At 47.2% G+C, this 19,928-nt stretch overlaps 1 protein-coding gene across 1 annotated transcript in view; it reads left to right on the top strand.

The window, feature by feature from the left end:
- The window catches only part of EIF2AK4 (eukaryotic translation initiation factor 2 alpha kinase 4), a 285,849-nt gene that overhangs the window by 115,617 nt on the left and 150,304 nt on the right, over positions 1-19,928 (top strand). The window contains exon 17 of the mRNA XM_030213680.1: positions 18,035-18,098. Within this exon, the coding sequence (XP_030069540.1) occupies positions 18,035-18,098 (64 nt within the window). The remainder of the gene's footprint in view (positions 1-18,034; positions 18,099-19,928) is intronic.

The raw sequence follows: 19,928 nt of genomic DNA, 5'->3' as shown, positions 1-19,928 counted from the left end.
TCTTTCTTGAGATGCAGCGACCAGAATTGAACACAATATTCAAGGTGTGGTCGCACCATGGAGTGATACAACGGCATTATAACATCCTCACACCTGTTTTCCATACCTTTCTTAATAATACCCAACATTCTATTCACTTTCCTAGCCATAGCAGCACACTGAGCAGAAAGTTTCAGTGTATTATCAACGACGACACCCAGATCGCTTTCTTGGTCCATAACTCCTAGCGTGGAACCTTGCATGACGTAGCTATAATTCGGGTTCTTTTTTCCCACATGCATCACCTTGCACTTGTTCACATTAAATGTCATCTGCGATTTAGCCTCCCAGTCTCGTAAGGTCCTTCTGTAATATTTTACAATCCTGTCGTGAGTTAACGACTTTGAATAACTTTGTGTCATCAGCAAATTTAATTACCTCGCTAGTTACTCCCATCTCTAAATCATTTATAAATATATTAAAAAGCAACGGTCCTAGCACAGACCCCTGAGGAACCCCACTAACTACCCTTCTCCATTGTGAATACTGCCCATTTAACCCCACTCTCTGTTTCCTATCCTTCAACCAATTTTTAATCCACAATAGGACATTTCCTCCTATCCCATGACCCTCCAATTTCCTCTGTAGCCTTTCATGAGGTACCTTGTCAAACGCCTTTTGAAAATCCAGATATGTTACAAGAAATGATTTATCTTGGGGGAAAGAGCTCTAGAGCACTCGCTACGGTTTACGGCTCCCCTTTGTCCACATGTTTACTCCTTCAAAGAATTGAAGTAAATTGGTCAGGCAAGATTTCCCCACACAAAAGCCATGTTAACTTGGTCTCAGTAATCCATGTCCTTGGATGTGATCTGTAATTTTGTTTTTAATAATAGCCTCTACCATTTTTCCCGGCACCGACGTCAGACTCACCAGTCTATAATTTCCCGGATCTCCCCTGGAACCTTTTTAAAAAATCGGCGTTACATTGGCCACCCTCCAATCTTCCGGTACCACGCTCGATTTTAAGGATAAATTGCATATCACTAACAGTAGCTCCGCAAGCTCATTTTTCAGTTCTATCACTACTCTAGGATGAATACCATCTGGTCCAGGAGATTTGCTACTCTTCAGTTTGCTGAATTGCCCCATTACGTCCTCCAGGTTTACTGTGAAGTCAGTAAGTTTCTCTGACTCGTCCGCTTGAAATACCATTTCCGACACCGGTATCCCACCCAAATCTTCCTCGGTGAAGACGGAAACAAAGAATTCATTCAATCTCTCTGCTACGTCTTTATCTTCCTTGATCACCCCTTTTACCCCTCGGTCATCCAGCAGCCCAACTGATTCTTTTGCTGGCTTCCTGCTTTTAATATACCGAAAAAAATGTTTGCTATGTTTTTTTTGCCTCTAATGCTATCTTTTTTCATAATCCCTCTTGGCCTTCTTTATCTGCACCTTGCATTTGTTTTGACACTCCTTATGCTGCTTCTTGTTATTTTCAGACGATTCCTTCCATTTTTTGAAGGCGTTTCTTTTCGCCCTAATAGCTTCCTTCACCTCACTTTTCAACCACGCCGGCTGTCTTTTGGACTTCCGTCTTTCTTTTCTAATTCGCAGAATATGTTTGGCCTGGGCCTCCAGGATGGTATTTTTGAACAGCGTCCATGCCTGTTGTACAGTTTTCACCCTCTCAGTTGTCCCCCTAAGTTTTTTTTTTTTTTAACCGTTCTTCTCATTTTATCATAGTCTCCTTTTTTAAAGTTAAATGCTAATGTATTTGACTTCCTGTGTATAGTTAACTTCAAGGTTGATATCAAAAATATTATGATCACTGTTATCAAGTGGCCCCAGTACCATAACGTCCCTCACCAGATCATACGCTCCACTAAGGACCAAGATCTCTTTGCTGAGGCCTTGTGAAAAGTTATATTTGATAACCTGTGAGCAGCTATATGTCCTGAACTCCCCAGGTACTATCTGGATTGTAAACAAATGTTTAAATAGTGTTATAATTGATCCATATTGCAGTTACCTGTTATTGTTTGCTGATTGCACCTTTTCTGTTCATTGTTCTAATTTTTCATGACAATAAACATTTTTAGTTTATTGCCTCTGTTTGTCTGGACTGACTAAGAATCTTGGTGGTTTGTAGGTTGAATCTGTGAGTGCTTTCTAGGAGCTGTGGGACCACTGGGAGTGTGGCCCCAGCAACCTAGAAATCACTGGGGGATACCTTGAGAGAGGGAGACTTGCCCAGAGGCAGTTGGGACCCAGTCGGTGGGAGGAGGGTGCTAGTGTAGAGCACATGCCCAGGTACAGGCAGACCTGAGCTGTTGTGGGATAGACCCTCCCTCTAAGTGGCCACAGGCTTAGTCTTAGGCGGGTGGCTAGGCGTTTCGTGACATGAACTAAATAATATTTAGCACCGAGTTCTAACATTGTTGAAGATTGAGCTAAAAAGCTTAAGTTTTCATTAAATTACGAAAAAAACCATAATCACTAGTATATTTAATTTGCTTGGAAAGAGAATTCCAGATTTTGGTGCATTGATAAGATGGTGGATTGTTTTGTAAGATATATTTCTGTAACTGGGGAAATGTAAAATGAGTTCTCCGAGGACAAGCAGGCTGCTTGTTCTCACGACTGGGGTGACGTCCGCGTCAGCCCCCACCAACCGGAAGAAGCTTCGCGGGCGGTCCGCACGCAGGGCACGCCTACCGCGCATGCACGGCCGTCTTCCCGCCCGTGCGCGACCGTTCCCGCCGCTCTCTCTTCGTCAGCCCCGGAAAGCCGTCGCGTTTACGCGAATTCTGTTTATTTTTCATTTAGTTTGATTGCTGCGCGCTCCGATTTTCTTTTCAAAAAAAAAAAAAAAAGAGCACGCGCTCTATTTTTCCCTCGTTTTCGAGCGGGGGCGTCGCGCTGCGGCCTTGTGGCCGCGCGGTCGATTACTTTTTCGGGGTGTGATTACCGCCACCATCGACGACTTTAACTTCGCCGACGCGATTTTTTCGTCGATGTCCTCGAAGGTCCCGAGTGGATTTAAGAAGTGTGGTCGGTGCGGCCGGCCGATCTCGCAGACCGACACCCACGCTTGGTGCCTCCAGTGCCTCGGGCCAGAGCACAATATCAAGTCGTGTTCTCTGTGTCTTGGTCTCCGGAAACGGACTCAGGTTGCGAGGCAAGTTCTGCGGGACCGTCTTTTTGGAACTTGCGCCGGCCCCTCGACGTCGACCTCGACGGCATCGGTATCGAAGGCCGGTTCTTCGGTACCGGTATCGATGCCCGAGAAATCGGCACCGATGGCATCGACCCCAGGAGCACAGGTCCCGTCGGCCCGCCGGTCCTCCGGCGAGGGTAGGGGTGAGAGGCCGCGTGGGCAATCGGCCCCGGTCACTCCCTCGGCCCATGGCCCTCAGGACCGAACCCTGTCTGACCCGGTTCCTCGGGACCGAGGGGGATCGACCTCCTCCTCCTCCATGCCACCTGGCACCGATGACGGGCACCGCAAGAAATCTAAAAAGCACCGTCATCGGTCGCCTTCCATGCATCCGGCTCTCGGTACCGGAGAGGAGTCGACGCCGAAACGTCCGCGTCGAGAGGAAAGGTCCCCCTCGGTAGTGGAGGTACCGACACGTCAGGGTCCAAGCACTTCGGTGCAGTCTCCTGGACCCGACCAGCTTCCGGCACCGACGCCTCTACCGGCCCCCCCGTCTTTCCCGGCAGCGGGCCTGGACGAGTGCCTCCGAGCCATCCTTCCGGGGATCCTGGAAGGGCTGATGCGCCAGGCTGTGCCGGCGCCGGGGGTGCTTGCGCCCTCGGCGCCGTTGACTGTGGCGACGGCGAGCTCTAGCCCGGTGCCGAGGTCGTCGACACCGCCGCCGCTTGCGGCGCCGGTCTCGACCGCCACGCAGGTGGAGTCCCCGTCGACGTCGATGGAGGGAGCTTCGTCCCCGCCGGCGCGGGAGTCCACCGCTCGACGACACCGAGGCCTCGGTGCCTCGACGTCGAGCCGGGCCCGGTTAAGGACTCAGCTACATGAGCTCATGTCCGATACCGAGGAAGAGGCCTCGTGGGGGGAAGAGGAGGACCCCAGATATTTCTCCTCAGAGGAGTCTGCGGGTCTTCCCTCGGACCCCACGCCTTCAACAGAGAGGAAGCTCTCGCCCCCTGAGAGCCTCTCCTTTGCCTCCTTTGTAAGGGACATGTCTATTTGCATTCCCTTCCCCGTGGTCTCTGTGGATGAGCCGAGGGCTGAGATGCTCGAGGTCCTCGACTATCCATCACCACCTAGAGAGTCCTCCACGGTACCGTTGCACAATGTCCTCAAGGAGACACTGCTTCGGAACTGGATGAGACCACTATCTAATCCCATCATTCCCAAGAAAGCAGAGTCCCAGTACAGAATCCACTCGGACCCAGAGTTAATGCGGCCCCAATTGCCCCATGAGTCGGCGGTCGTGGATTCTGCTCTCGAGGGCACGGAGTTCGAGGGATACCGCCTCGGCGCCCCCGGGGCGGGAGTCTCGCACTCTGGACTCGTTTGGGAGGAAGGCCTACCAATCCTCCATGCTCGTGACCCGCATCCAGTCGTACCAGCTCTATACGAGCATCCACATGCAGAACAATGTGAAGCAGCTGGCGGACCTGGTCGATAAGCTCCCGCCGGAGCAGTCCAGGCCTTATCAGGAGGTGGTCAGGCAGCTGAAGGCGTGCAGAAAGTTCCTGTCCAGGGGTATCTATGACACCTGTGACGTGGCATCTCGTGCTGCGGCCCAAGGTATAGTGATGCGCAGGCTCTCATGGCTGCGTGCCTCTGACCTGGACAACCGCACCCAGCAGAGACTGGCCAAAGTCCCTTGCCGGGGGGATAATATTTTTGGTGAGAAGGTCGAGCAGCTGGTGGACCAACTGCATCAGCGGGAAACCGCCCTCGACAAGCTCTCCCACCGGGCGCCTTCAGCATCCACCTCAGCAGGTGGACGTTTTTCCCGGGCCCGGCAGGCTGTGCCCTATTCTTTTGCAAAGCGTAGGTACACCCAGCCGGCCCGAAGGCCTCGTCAGGCACAGGGACAGCCCCAGCGCGCTCGTTCTCGTCAACAGCGTGCGCCTAAGCAGCCCCCTGCGCCTCCATAGCAAAAGCCGGGGACGGGCTTTTGACTGGATCCACGGGAACATAGCCGCCCTCAAAGTGTCCGTACCGGACGGTCGGCCGGTCGGAGGGAGGTTAAAATTTTTTCACCAAAGGTGGCCTCTCATAACCTCCGACCAGTGGGTTCTCCAAATAGTGCGGTGCGGATACGCCCTGAATTTGGCCTCCCTGCCACCAAATTGTCCTCTGGGAGCTCAATCCTTCAGCTCCCATCACAAGCAGGTACTTTTAGAGGAACTCTCCGCCCTTCTCAGCGCCAATGCGGTCGAGCCCGTACCACCCGGGCAAGAAGGGCAGGGATTCTATTCCAGGTACTTCCTTGTGGAAAAGAAAACGGGGGGGATGCGTCCCATCCTAGACCTGAGAGGCCTGAACAAATTCCTGGTCAAAGAAAAGTTCAGGATGCTTTCCTTGGGCACCCTTCTGCCAATGATTCAGAAAAACGATTGGCTATGTTCCCTGGATTTAAAGGACGCATACACTCACATCCCAATACTGCCAGCTCACAGACAGTATCTCAGATTCCGCCTGGGCGCACGGCACTTTCAGTATTGTGTGCTGCCCTTTGGGCTCGCCTCTGCCCCACGAGTGTTTACAAAGTGCCTCGTGGTGGTAGCGGCCTACCTAAGCAAGCTGGGAGTGCACGTGTTCCCATATCTCGACGATTGGCTGGTCAAGAGCACCTCGGAGGCAGGAGCCCTCCGGTCTATGCAGTGCACTATTCAACTTCTGGAGCTGCTGGGGTTTGTGATAAATTACCCAAAGTCCCATCTCCAGCCAACACAGTCTCTGGAATTCATAGGAGCTCTGCTGAATACCCAGACGGCTCAGGCCTTCCTTCCCGAAGCGAGGGCCAACAACCTCCTAGCCCTGGCTTCGCAGACCAGAGCGTCTCAGCAGGTCACAGCTCGGCAGATGTTGAGACTTCTGGGTCATATGGCCTCCACAGTTCATGTGACTCCCATGGCTCGTCTTCACATGAGATCTGCTCAATGGACCCTAGCTTCCCAGTGGTTTCAGGCCACCGGGAATCTAGAAGATGGTCATCCGCCTCTCCACCAGTTGCCGCATTTCACTGCTCTGGTGGACCATCAGGACCAATCTGACCCTGGGACGTCCATTCCAAATTCCGCAGCCCACGAAAGTGCTGACGTCGGATGCATCTCGCCTGGGGTGGGGAGCTCATGTCGATGGGCTTCACACCCAGGGTCGGTGGTCCCTCCAGGAAAGGGATTTGCAGATCAACCTCCTGGAGCTCCGAGCGATCTGGAACGCACTGAAGGCTTTCAGAGATCGGCTGTCCTACCAAATTATCCAAATTCGGACAGACAATCAGGTTGCAATGTATTACACCAACAAGCAGGGGGGCACCGGATCTCGCCCCTTGTGTCAGGAAGCCGTCGGCATGTGGCATTGGGCTCGTCAGTTCGGCATGCTCCTCCAAGCCACATACCTGGCAGGTGTAAACAACAGTCTGGCCGACAGACTGAGCAGAGTCATGCAACCGCACGAGTGGTCGCTTCATTCCAGAGTGGTACGCAAGATCTTCCGAGAGTGGGGCACCCCCTCGGTGGACCTTTTCGCCTCTCAGACCAACCACAAGCTGCCTCTGTTCTGTTCCAGACTACAGGCACACGGCAGACTAGCGTCGGATGCCTTTCTCCTCCATTGGGGGACCGGCCTCCTGTATGCTTATCCTCCCATACCTTTGGTGGGGAAGACCTTACTGAAGCTCAAACAAGACCACGGCACCATGATTCTGATAGCGCCCTTTTGGCCCCGTCAGATCTGGTTCCCTCTTCTTCTGGAGTTGTCCTCAGAAGAAACGTGGAGATTGGAGTGTTTTCCGACTCTCATCTCGCAGAACGACGGGGCGTTGCTGCACCCCAACCTTCAGTCCCTGGCTCTCACGGCCTGGATGTTGAGGGCGTAGACTTCACTGCGTTGGGTCTGTCTGAGGGTGTCTCCCGTGTCTTGCTTGCCTCTAGGAAGGATTCCACTAAAAAGAGTTACTTTTTCAAGTGGAGGAGGTTTGTCGTTTGGTGTGAGAGCAAGGCCCTAGAACCTCGTTCTTGCCCTGCACAGAACCTGCTTGAATACCTTCTGCACTTATCAGAGTCTGGCCTCAAGACCAACTCAGTAAGGAATCACCTTAGTGCGATTAGTGCTTACCATTATCGTGTGGAGGGTAAAGCCATCTCTGGAGAGCCTTTAGTCGTTCGATTCATGAGAGGCTTGCTTTTGTCAAAGCCCCCTATCAAGCCTCCTACAGTGTCATGGGATCTCAACGTCGTCCTCACCCAGCTGATGAAACCTCCTTTTGAGCCACTGAATACCTGCCATCTGAAGTACTTGACCTGGAAGGTCATTTTCTTGGTGGCAGTTACTTCAGCTCGTAGGGTCAGTGAGCTTCAAGCCCTAGTAGCTCATGCTCCATATACCAAATTCCATCACAACAGAGTAGTGCTCCGCACCCACCCAAAGTTCCTGCCGAAGGTGGTGTCGGAGTTCCATCTTAACCAGTCAATTGTCTTGCCAACATTCTTCCCCAGGCCGCATACCCGCCCTGCTGAACGTCAGTTGCACACATTGGACTGCAAGAGAGCATTGGCCTTCTACTTGGAGCGGACACAGCCCCACAGACAGTCCGCCCAATTGTTTATTTCTTTCGACCCTAACAGGCTAGGGGTCGCTGTCGGGAAACGCACCATCTCCAATTGGCTAGCAGATTGCATTTCCTTCACTTACGCCCAGGCTGGGCTGGCTCTTGAGGGTCATGTCACGGCTCATAGTGTTAGAGCCATGGCAGCGTCAGTGGCCCACTTGAAGTCAGCCACTATTGAAGAGATTTGCAAGGCTGCGACGTGGTCATCTGTCCACACATTCACATCGCATTACTGCCTCCAGCAGGATACCCGACGCGACAGTCTGTTCGGGCAGTCGGTGCTGCAGAATCTGTTTGGGGTGTAAATCCAACTCCACCCTCCAGGACCCGCATTTATTCTGGTCAGGTGCACTCTCAGTTAGTTGTTCTTCATAGGTCAATTTCTGTTGTATCCTCGCCGTTGCGAGGTTCAATTGACCGGGGTTCTTGTTTTGAGTGAGCCTGAGAGCTAGGGATACCCCAGTCGTGAGAACAAGCAGCCTGCTTGTCCTCGGAGAAAGTGAATGATACATACCTGTAGCAGGTGTTCTCCGAGGACAGCAGGCTGATTGTTCTCACCTACCCTCCCTCCTCCCCTTTGGAGTTGCGTTTTCATCTTTTTGCTTGTTATTCAACTGGCGGGAACGGTCGCGCACGGGCGGGAAGACGGCCGCGCATGCCCGGTGGGCGTGCCCTGCGTGCGGACCGCCTGCGAAGCTTCTTCCGGTTGGTGGGGGCTGACGCGGACGTCATCCCAGTCGTGAGAACAATCAGCCTGCTGTCCTCGGAGAACACCTGCTACAGGTATGTATCATTCACTATATTCTCTGGATGACACGGAAGCATTGCGTGTAGGTCAACTAATGAATTCATTCATATAGGACGGTGACATGCTTTCTAAGGATAAAAACTGATCAATTAAATATAAATATTGATCAGTAAGTCTTTGTCATTGCAAAAAATATAAATCCAGCATTTTGTATGGGTAACTTCTAGTTTACAGGTTACTCAAACACAATGCTAAGAATATTGACCTCATAAAACACACACGTGTCAGTATTTAGCACTGGCAGCAATCGGAATAAATTAAATACCAGCCATGATATTTAACTTATTCCGTATATTCAGAGCTACTGAACCTTTAGTCAGCAGTGCTGAGTATAGGTGTAATGTGGTCACCATCTGTGCCATTATCCCCCAAATTGTTTAGAAGTAGCTAAAAATTGCACACATGCCCAATTTGTTCATGCAATTTAATTGAATAATGAGCCAACTAGTGCCTATAATTGAGGTCTTAACAAGCAATTATTGCTAATAGGATTTAACTAAAATTTAAATGCGTAAATGTAGGTGTGGATCCCAAAAATGGACGTGGCCTGGGAGGATTGGGGAAGATCAGGGGCGTTCCTTGGATTTACGCATGTTGTTATAGAATAAATGGGATCCATGCCTAATTTAGGCATGGGGATTTATACCAAGGTTTTGTTGATGTAAATGGCCGTGCCTAAATATAACTGTGGTTCCCAGCACCTAAATTTAAAAGCCATTTATAGAATGGCGCTAAGTGCTAATTTTTCGTTGCAATTTGTAGAATTTAGTCCTATATGTTTACTTTGGGCTTGCTATTCGGCACTAACCTGATAATTTCAAAACCTGCCTTTCCTTTGCTTTCTTTTCCATGTGGATAGTATGTGACTGTTTAGACAGAGTTGTGGCCTCGTATCTATATAAAGTCTGAAAATTTACAGTGAGTGTACTTAAACGTTCATCAGTGGCTGGCGAATATTTAACTCTGTAACTGTGTTGAGCTAGCACCTAACATAAAAGGTATGACTTCAAAATGAAGGAAGGGTCTGTTGGCCAGTCTCATGGCTCAGTGGTAGTGTTCTGCCTTGCCGTGTGGAGAACATGGGTTCTGTTTGCAGCAGCAAAACAAGAAAAAACAACAAAACTAACCCCCTAGAGCTTTTTGCTATACTTTCAGCAACCACTTGGAATTTCATTGTGAAATCTTACAGCTTTATTTGCTGTTCCATTTGTTTATGTGCTAAGTGGGATGAGATTATCTTTAAACATGGCGAGTTACAGACTTTTTAGCATGACCACTCAGTGATTTTCGTGCGTTCAAAAATGTTTACACTGTAAAACTACCATTGTGTGAAAAAAAAATGGGTTACCAGATTTCTGTGAATGATGTTACAGTGGCGTAGACATTTGTCTAGGGAGCAATGTTGGAGGTCTATGATAAGCTCCACTCAAAGCCATAAACAATCACCAAACTCAAAGAAGCGCTGCAGGTGATCTGGGACAGCCTGCCACAGGGACCAATTGACAAACATTGTAACATAGTAAGTGATGGCAGTTAAAGACCTGAATGGTGCATCCAGTTTGCCTACCAGTCACATTCATTCTCAATTTCTAGATTAAATCAACAATGAACATGATATTATATACTTGAACATGATCTTCCTTTGTTGTTTCTGGTACATAGACCGTAGAAGTCCGCCTGGCTCTGTCCTTATATTCCAACTACAGGAGTTGCCATCAAAGTTTATTTGAATCCATCTTGTCATTTGCGGGACACAGACTGTAAAGTCTGCTTGACACTATCCTCACATTCCAAATTACTGTAGTTTCCATCAAAGCTGTCTGCAGCCCATCATAAGAACATACATAAGAACATAATTGTTGTCATACTGTGACAGATCGAAGGTCCATCAAGCCCAGCACCCTGTTTCCAACAGTGGCCAATCGAGATTACAGGTACCTTGTATGATCTCAAAACAGTACATTTTATGCTGCTTATCCTAGAAATAAGCAGTGCATTTTCCCCAAGTCCATCTTAATAATGGCTTATGGAATTTGCTTTTAGGAAGTTATCCAAACCTTTTTAAAACCCTGCTAAGCTAACTGCTTTTACCACATTCTCTGGCAACAAATTCCAGAGTTTAACAACATGTTGAGTGAAGAAATAGTTTCTCCGATTTGTTTTAAATTTACTACTTTGTAGCTTCATTGCATGCCCTCTAGTTCTAGTATTTTTGGAAAGAGTAAACAAGCGATTCATGTCTACCCGTTCTGCTCCACTCATTAATTTATAGACCTCTATCATATCTCCCCTCAGCTGTCTTTTCTCCAAGCTGAAGAGCCCTACCTGCTTTAGCCTTTCCTCATAGGGAAGTTGTCCCATCCCCTTTATCAGTTTCCTAACCGGATTGCTATATGCGGGACTTGGATCATACATGCCAGCCCAGCAGCAGCCTTAGTTGATACATCCAGAGTTGCCATTTAAGCACCACTTGATATGCAAAGACATATGCAGCCCTTTAATTTTTCTCTTTTTATACCACTCATTTTCTAATTAGAGATCCTCTGTGTCCATCCTACTTTCTGGAATGAACACAGAGGATCTCTAATTAGAAACCATTTTGAATTCCGCCAGAGCTTTTTTTCTCCACTACCTCCCTCGGAGGGCATTCCAGACATCAACCACCCTCTAATTTTCTGACATTACTCCTAAGTTTACCACCTTGCAGCCTCAATTCATGTCCTCTAGTTTTATCATTTTCCCTTCTTTGGAAAATGTTTGTTTCTATAGTAATACCTTTCAAGTATTTAAATGTCTGTATCATATCTCCCTTGGCCCTCCTCTCCTCTAGGGTATACATATTCAGGTCTTCCAGTCTCTTTTCGTGTATCTTTTGGCGCAATCCCCATATCATTTTTGTCGCCTTCCTCTGGACCGCTTCAAGTCTTCTTACATCTTTAGCAAGATACGACCTCCAAACTGAACACAGTGCTCCAGGTGGGGCCTCACCGACTTGTATAGGGGCATCAACACCTCCTTTCTTCTGCTGATTATGCCTCGCGCTGTGCAGCCTAGTATATTTCTGTCTACAGCCACCGCCTTGTCACACTGTTTCATCGCCTTCAGATCCTCAGATACTATCAGCCCAAGGTCCCTTTTTGTGTCTGTGCATGTTTTCCTTGGATTTCTACTCCCTAAGTGTATCACTCTGCACTTCTTTGCATTGAATTTTAATTGCCAAACATTAGACAATTCTGCTTACTTTTGCAGATTCTTTTTCATGTTTTCCACTCCCTCAGGGGTGTCCACTCTGTTACGAATCTTGGTATCCACAAAAAGGCAAACCTTACTGTCACGAAACACCTAGCCACAGGCCTGGGGTTACCCCATGGCCTCTATCCCGAGCACAGCTCAGGTCTGTCTGCACTTGCCACTTGTGCTGTACTAGCACCGTCCTCCCACCGACTGGGTCACAACCGCCTCTGGGTGAGTCTCCTGCTCCCAAATTATCCCCAGTGATTTCTAGGTTACTGGGACCACATTCCCAGTGGTCCCACAGTTCCCAGAAAGCACTCACAGACCCACCACACAAACTACCAGGATTCTTTATCAGTCCAAAGAAGCAAACAAACAATTTTGTTTATTCTCATAAAAATTGAACACTGAACAAAAATGTGCAAATAGCAAACATCAACAAGTAACTGAAAAATGGTTCAATTAGAAAACTAACTAAAACATCTATATACCGTCTATGAGGGCGGGACCAGAGCTTCAGAAGGGAAGGCCGAAGGCGCGCCGAGTGAAGAACACGCTTTTCGCTGCCGACGCCGCCATAACCCCGAGGGCAAGACTTCTACGGTCTGTGTCCTGAGCCCCTACGTCTTGCCCCATCCTTGGCCACCTTTAAATCTAGACTGAAAGCCCACCTCTTTAACATTGCTTTTGACTCGTAACCACTTGTAACCACTCACCTCCACCTACCCTCCTCTCCTCCTTCCTGTACACATTAATTGATTTGATTATTTTTTGTCTATTAGATTGTAAGCTCTTTGAGCAGGGACTGTCTTTCTTCTATATTTGTGCAGCGCTGCATACGCCTTGTAGCGCTATAGAAATGCTAAATAGTAGTAGTAGTAGAGAGGAGGGTAGGTGGAGGTGAGTGGTTACAAGTGGTTACGAGTCAAAAGCAATGTTAAAGAGGTGGGCTTTCAGTCTAGATTTAAAGGTGGCAAAGGATGGGGCAAGACGTAGGGGCTCAGGAAGTTTATTCCAGGCGTAGGGTGCAGCGAGACAGAAGGCGCGAAGTCTGGAGTTGGCAGTAGTGGAGAAGGGAACAGATAAGAAGGATTTATCCATGGAGTGGAGTGCACGGGAAGGGGTGTAGGGAAGGACGAGTGTGGAGAGATACCGGGGAGCAGCAGAGTGAGTACATTTATAGGTTAGTAGAAGAAGTTTGAACAGGATGCGAAAACGGATAGGGAGCCAGTGAAGCGACTTGAGGAGAGGGGTAGTATGAGTAAAGCGACCCTGGCGGAAGACGATGCTAAAAGTAAGCATCTTCCAAGTCATATACATTGATATAACTTCCAAATATGAAGATACATCTATGATACCTTTAGGCCTGGCTCCTGCCACACCCTGCTGTTTAGAAAATGCCCACCACTCCAGTTTTTTTGTACCCTGTATCTTCATTTGTAGTTGTTAGGCTTGCATGCTCCACTTCTTAGAGCAGAACCTTATACTCATTTATTTATTTACTAGTAAAAAAGGCCCGTTTCTGACACAAATGAAACGGGCGCTAGCAAGGTTTTCCTCGGAGTGTGTATGTTTGAGAGAGAGTGTGTGTGAATGTGAGAGAAAGAGAGTGCATGTGTGTGTGACAGAGAGTTTTTTTTATGTGTGTTTGTTTTGTGGCGGGAGGGGGGGGGTTGAGAGGGGTGTTTGAATGAGTGTCTGTGTGTGTTAGTGATAGAGGTGTTTTTTGGGAACTCCCTGGGGGGGGGGGGGGTTGGAGGCATGGATGGTGGGGTTGGAGGGGGTGGTGTTGGGCTTGTGTGTCTCTGTGTGTCAGAGAAAGAGAGACAGTGCAGCTTATTTTCAAAAGAGAGACGCCCATATTTTGACCCAAATCGGGAGATGGACGCCTTTCTCTCATGGGCGCCCAAATCGATATAATCGAAAGCCGATTTTGGGCACCTCCAACTGCAGTCTGTCACGGGAACGAACAAAATTGATGGGAGCTTGTCGGAGGCGTGGTGAAGGTGGGACTGGGGCGTGTTTATCGGTCGACGAGAGATGGGCGCGCTCGGCCGATAATGGAAAAAAGAAGGGCGGCAGTAGCGAGAATTTGGGCCGCTTTTTTTGGACTCTTTTTTTTTTTTTTTTTTCACGAACAAGTCCCCAAAAAGTGCCCCAACTGCCCAGATGACCACCGGAGGGAATCGGGGATGACCTCCCCTGACTCCCCCAGTGATCACTAACCCCCTCCCACCAAAAAAAAAAAAGAACTTTAAAACTTTTTTTTTCCAGCCTGTATGCCAGCCTCAAATGTCATACCCAGCTCCATCACAGCAGTATGCAGGTCCATGGAGCAGTTGTTAGTGGGTGCAGTGGACTTCAGGCAGGTGGACCCTGGCCCCCCCCCCCCCCCCCACCTGTTACACTTGTGCTGGTAAATGGGAGCCCTCCAAACCGCCCCCAAAACTCACTGTACACACAACTAGGTGCCCCCCTTCACCCATAAGTGCAATGGTATTGGTGTAGAGTTGTGGGGGAGTGGATTTTGGGGGGGATTGTGGGGCTCAGCACCCAAGGGAAGGGAGCTATGGACTTGGGAGGTATTTTAAATTTTTTTTTTTTTACTTTTTACAAGTGCCCCCTAGGGTGCCCGGTTGGTGTCCTGGCATGTGAGGGGGACCAGTGCACTACGAATCCTGGCCCCTCCCATGACCAAATGCCTTGGAGTTGTTCGTTTTTGAGCTAGGCGGCTTCGGTTTCCATTATCGCTGAAAACCGATACCGCCCAGCTCAAATCCGCCCAAATCCAATGCATTTGCCCGGCACCAACCATATTATCGAAGCAAAGATGGACGCCCATCTTTTTCGAAAATGCGGTCTGTCCCACCCCTTCACGGACCCGTCTTCGGAGATAGTCGCCCATGGAGATGGGCGTTCGTGTTCGATTATGCCCGTCAGTGTGTATGAGTGTTAGACTGTGTCTGTGACAAATAGAGTGAATGTTTTATTGTCTGGGGTGTCAGTGATACAGACATTGAGAGTGAGGGCATCTTTTCATTTTTAAAAATGTTTTTTTAGTTAAATTAAGCTGTACCTTCTGTTTCTTTATAGGGGAGTCAGTCTTTATGGTGGCACAGGTGCTTGCAGAACTGTTTTTTTTCCTATCCTACTGGTATGTGTGGAGAGAGAGAGAGAGTGTGTGTGTCTGAGAGAGAGAGAGAGAGTGTGACTGTGTCACAGAGTGTATGAGAGAGATATTGTGTGTGTGAGAGTGACTGTGTATATGAGAGAGGTGGAGTGTCAGAGTAAGTCACATTTTTTGTTTGAGAGACACATTTAGATTCACTGTGTGATATGGACATAATTTTTTTGTGTAAAACTGTACCTTGTCCAACACTTGTTGTGGCAGCGTAGAAGGGCTTCGTTGAAGTTTTTTTTTAATTCTTTGTTGCTTTTCGCTTTCGTTTGTGGTCAGTCATTAACCGCGAGGGCGGCTAATTCGCCAGGCAGGCAGGCTTGAGCCACAGCGGGAAGTCCGGAGGGAGGCCGTTGCGTGGGTCAGTGGCGTTAGGCTGGCTTGTGCCGTTTTTTTTTTTGCTGTCAACCTGTTGGTTGTTTCGGGAGGGCGACTGTTGAGCGTGTCAGTGGCGTCAGGCAGGCTTGTGGCTTTTTTTGTTTATTTGCTGGTTCAAATGTGTGCTAGTCAGTGTGGGGGGTTGGTGGATAAGCTGTTAGGCTTTTTTTGTGTGTTTTCGCGGGGTCTGATGTTGACGTACGCGAGTCATTTGGGGGGGGGGGGGTCAGCTGTGAGGCATGTTTTCTTTTTTTGTTTTTTTGTAGGTTCTGATGTTGATGTGTGTGAGTCATTTGGGGGCGGGGGGGTCTGCTGTGAGGCATGTTCCCCCCCCCCCTCCGGGTTCTGATGTTGACCGCATAATGGTAACGGTGATGTCAGGGGAGAGAGGCGTGGGCGCGTTGAACTCGGAGGACAGGGGGAGCGTGGAACTCGGAGGGAAGGGGAGGGGCGTCATCATCCTGCAACTTGAAGGGGAGGGAGGGAGGGCATCCTGGAACTTGAAGGGGAGGATGGGAGGGCGTCCTGGAACTTGAAGGGGAGGGTGGTGGGCGTCCTAGAACTTGAAGGGGAGCGTAGGCGTGTAACTCGGAGGGGCGCTATGAATGAGGAGGGGGAGGAGAGTAGAGCAGGAGGTTGGCTGCTAAAGCCAAGAGGTTTAATAGACAGAAGTGGAAGTGAGCCTATGTAGTCCACTGTAAGCGAGGAAGCCATTTAGGTTAATCTCTGTTTCCACTCTCTCTCGCAGCTGTCATCACTGACTGTGGGAGAGTGACGTCAGGAGAGGTTACGATCCCAGTGAGACACATTCGAACGTTAAAGGAGCAAATTATTATATTAGATGGCATTTAATCCCACATTTTCCCAAGAATTCTCGAGTTCAGTGTGGTTTACCACAGAGATTATTCACAGCATCAAGAAAGTAGGATATCTATGATACAATAACAGCATAAGGATGGTTAATCATAATACAATTGTAGTAGGTAGTAGAAATGAAGGGCAACTGAACATCAAGTAAAGTATACAGAGAATTAAAGAATGGGGATAAGAGGAACATTATAAACCAAAATTAACATCAGAACTAGTTAATCCAGGAGTTGGGAGTTCGTTTTCTGTTAATAGAATTTTTTAAAGAGGAAAGCTTTTAAAATTTTACAGAACTTCAGGTAGTTATGTTGCCATTTAATGGGTGTAGGTAAGGAGTGCCTCCATTGTGTGCTCTGATCAGTGAAATCTGCTGCATGAACTGACTTATAAACTAGATTTGTTCAGTTTGGGATGTGAAGTGATAAGTAATCTTGAGTCCCAAGCACAGCATTTCATGAAGGGAGTTCTAAAAGGTGTTGCATGTAGTCAGGGGCTAAGCCACTTAAAATATGGAAGATGAAGGTACAGAGTTTGAAGGTGAGTCTGACTTTAATTGGGAGTTGTGAAGAAACAGTGTGTTTTAAGCCTATTGATTCTTGAAGTGCATTTAGTTTGGCCAGCAGGTGGTGCATGTTATGTTTTAAACTGTTATAAAGAACTGACCTCTCCCTTCTGTAGTTAACACAGATAAAGGAAATGCCTGTAGTGATGCAGCCAGCTTTTGGTGAATGTTGTTATTCTGGGCTCTGATTGGCCTGGAGTTTGAAATTACCCAGCAGTTACTGGCTGTTGCTTCAGTCTTATCCAGGAAGAAAAGAACATAGGATCTCTTTGCTGAGGCTCAGTGAACAGTTATATGTCCTGATCTTCCCAGGTACTACTTAGATAGTAAAAAAAGTTTAGTTAGTGTTATAATTTATCCATATTTCATTGTTTGCTGATTGCACTTTTTCTGTCCACTGTTCAATATTTTTATGAGAATTGTTTGTTTGCCCTGCTTGTCTGGACTGATGAAGAATCCTGGTGGTGTGTATGTTGGGTCTGTGAGTGCTTTCTGGGAACCGTGGGACCACTGAGAGTGTGGCCTCCAGTAACCTAGACATCACTGGGGATAATTTGAGAGTGGGAGACTCACCCAGAGGCGGTTGTGACCCAGTTGGTGGGAAGAGGGTGCTAGTGTAGCACACAAGCGGCAGGGCAGACAAACCTGAGCTGTGCTGGGGATAGACCCTCTAAGTGACTGTGTGGTAACCCCAGGCAGGTGGCTAGGCGTTTTATGACAGGAGTTATTTTAATTTAAGTAATAAAGGTGAAGCTCTTTTAAAATGAGATACTCAGTGTTTTGAGGAGTTTGAAGTTTTTAAAATATCTTTTTTGTTTGTTTGTTTTTTTTTGTTACATTTGTACCCCGCGCTGTTCCCAGTCATGGCAGGCTCAATGCGGCTTACATGGGGCAATGGAGGGTTAAGTGACTTGCCCAGAGTCACAAGGAGCTGCCTGTGCCTGAAGTGGGAATCGAACTCAGTTCCTCAGTTCCCCAGTACCAAAGTCCACCACCCTAACCACTAAGCCACTCCTCCACTCATCTTCTTTCCTTAGGTCCTAATATTCAATGCCTCTTTACTCGAGAACACCACACCCTGATTCTTAGGGCTTGATGCCCCTGTGCTCCACTTTTTAGCAAGGGTATGGTGCTTTTGTGGCTGGTTTAATTGTGTAAACAATCCAAAGCATCAATATTCCTTTCCTTTTGTTGTATAAAATTGTCAGGCTGATGTGAAGCTGGAAAGAGACGAGCTGGCAGGAGATCAACAAGTTATACATGATCCTGCAGGTAAGCGAAAAGATTTTTCTTTCTGCTACATAAGAGCCAAGTAAGTCTGTTATCTTCTCTAGGTGTTTTGGAATACAGCTCTTTCACTAATTATTTTAAAGAGAGACATCTTAACATTTATATGGAAGTATTCTGACATCCCATTTTGTTCTGTTTACAGTTAGCACATTCTCCTAGAGATTGGACCAGGCTGTGATTGCAGCTCATAGCTGGAAAACTTGTAGCCCAGTATTTGATCAAATGTCCTGTACTCATTTATATATATGTGTATATTTTTGATACTGTTTCACGGTAGATCTATTATTAGGTTTCAATTTACTGTTTTCAAATTTACCTAATTTTTGTATTTATGTTTATTCTTGGTAGAGGAGTGTGGTAGCCGTGTTAGTCCACTCTTAAGGTTATCAATAGAAATCAAACAAAATAAAACATGGAAAAGAAAATAAGATGATACCTTTTTTATTGGACATAACTTAATACATTTCTTGATTAGCTTTCGAAGGTTGCCCTTCTTCGTCAGATCGGAAATAAGCAAATGTGCTAGCTGACAGTGTATATAAGTTTATTCTTGGTTATTTTACTATTGTTATGCTGTTAGCAAAACTGTAATTTGATGTGAAGCTGTACCAGCTGTACACTGCCTTGGATGAATCTCTTCATATAGGTGATTAATAAATCCCAATAAATAAAATTAAATAAATAAAACTTTCAACATACTACTTTTCTGAGCTTGCAAATGGATTATGAGCTCTGTAGGAATGTATCTAGAAGCTATGTGACTTACCCTATGCACTGCTAAATACCTTGTGTTAACCGGTGTTTCTCAAGCTGATCCTAGCATACACACTAGGCAGTCTGGCTTTCAGGATCCCCCCACTTAACTAAGCATGACAGATTTCCATGCAGAGCATGTATTGTATTGGAAATCTAGTTCATGCATATTTATTGTGGATGTCCTGAAAACAAGAGTGGCTAGGGAGTACTCCAGGTATGACTTTCAAAACACTGGTGTAGATAGTAAAGATGTAGCATATTTGAAACATGTTTTATGTGTTAGTTTGCTGCTAGGAAACATCTGGCATAGGTTAAAAATTATATGTGCCCAAAGGTTTGGAGTATCACAGTCCCTCATTTCATTGTATCCCAACAGCCACTCTTTTAATGAATCTTGAATAGTTGTGGTCTGTGCGGTATTTCAGAAGTATATGACTAGTAGTAATATCCCTTATCAGTTAAAAAAAAATAAAATAGTTCCTAAGTTCTTTTTAAAATTAAGTTGCATCTGTGAAATTCCCTTGCTTTCTTGAGAGTCTTCCACTTCAGCACATTGTCACAGCTTAAATCACAAAGGGACCCTTTTACTAAAGCTTAGTGCGTGCTAAATGCTAAAATACCTACAGGTATAAAATGGGTCTCTTAGCATTTACTGCCGGATTCTATATATTGCGCCTTAATTTCTGCTTGGAAATCGAAGTGTATTCTGTAACAATGAACGTAACTTAATTGGTTAACTAGCTAATCAGCGCTGTCAAATGGATGTTAAGCGATTATCAGCACTAATTGGCATTAATTAAAATTTACGCACACAACTCGCTAAGCGTATTATGTAATGTGGTGTGCGTAAATTCTAAGCCACATGGTTGAGAAGGGGACTGGGCGTGGGCATTTCTAAAATCTATGCACGTTCTAGAAAACACCCGTTCTGCGCCTAATTTAGGGGTCGGGATTTACGCCAAGTAAAATGTGGCGTAAATGGCTGCAACTAAATTTGGTCACGTGGAGAGATGTTTGGCGTATTCTATATACCGCGTGGAAATTTAAGCCTATTTT

Source organism: Microcaecilia unicolor, chromosome 9, assembly GCF_901765095.1.
Source record: "Microcaecilia unicolor chromosome 9, aMicUni1.1, whole genome shotgun sequence".
NCBI classification, from domain to species: Eukaryota; Metazoa; Chordata; class Amphibia; order Gymnophiona; family Siphonopidae; genus Microcaecilia; species Microcaecilia unicolor.
The sequence above is the reverse complement of the archived record's forward strand: the minus strand, read 5'-3'. Positions and strand labels throughout refer to the sequence as shown.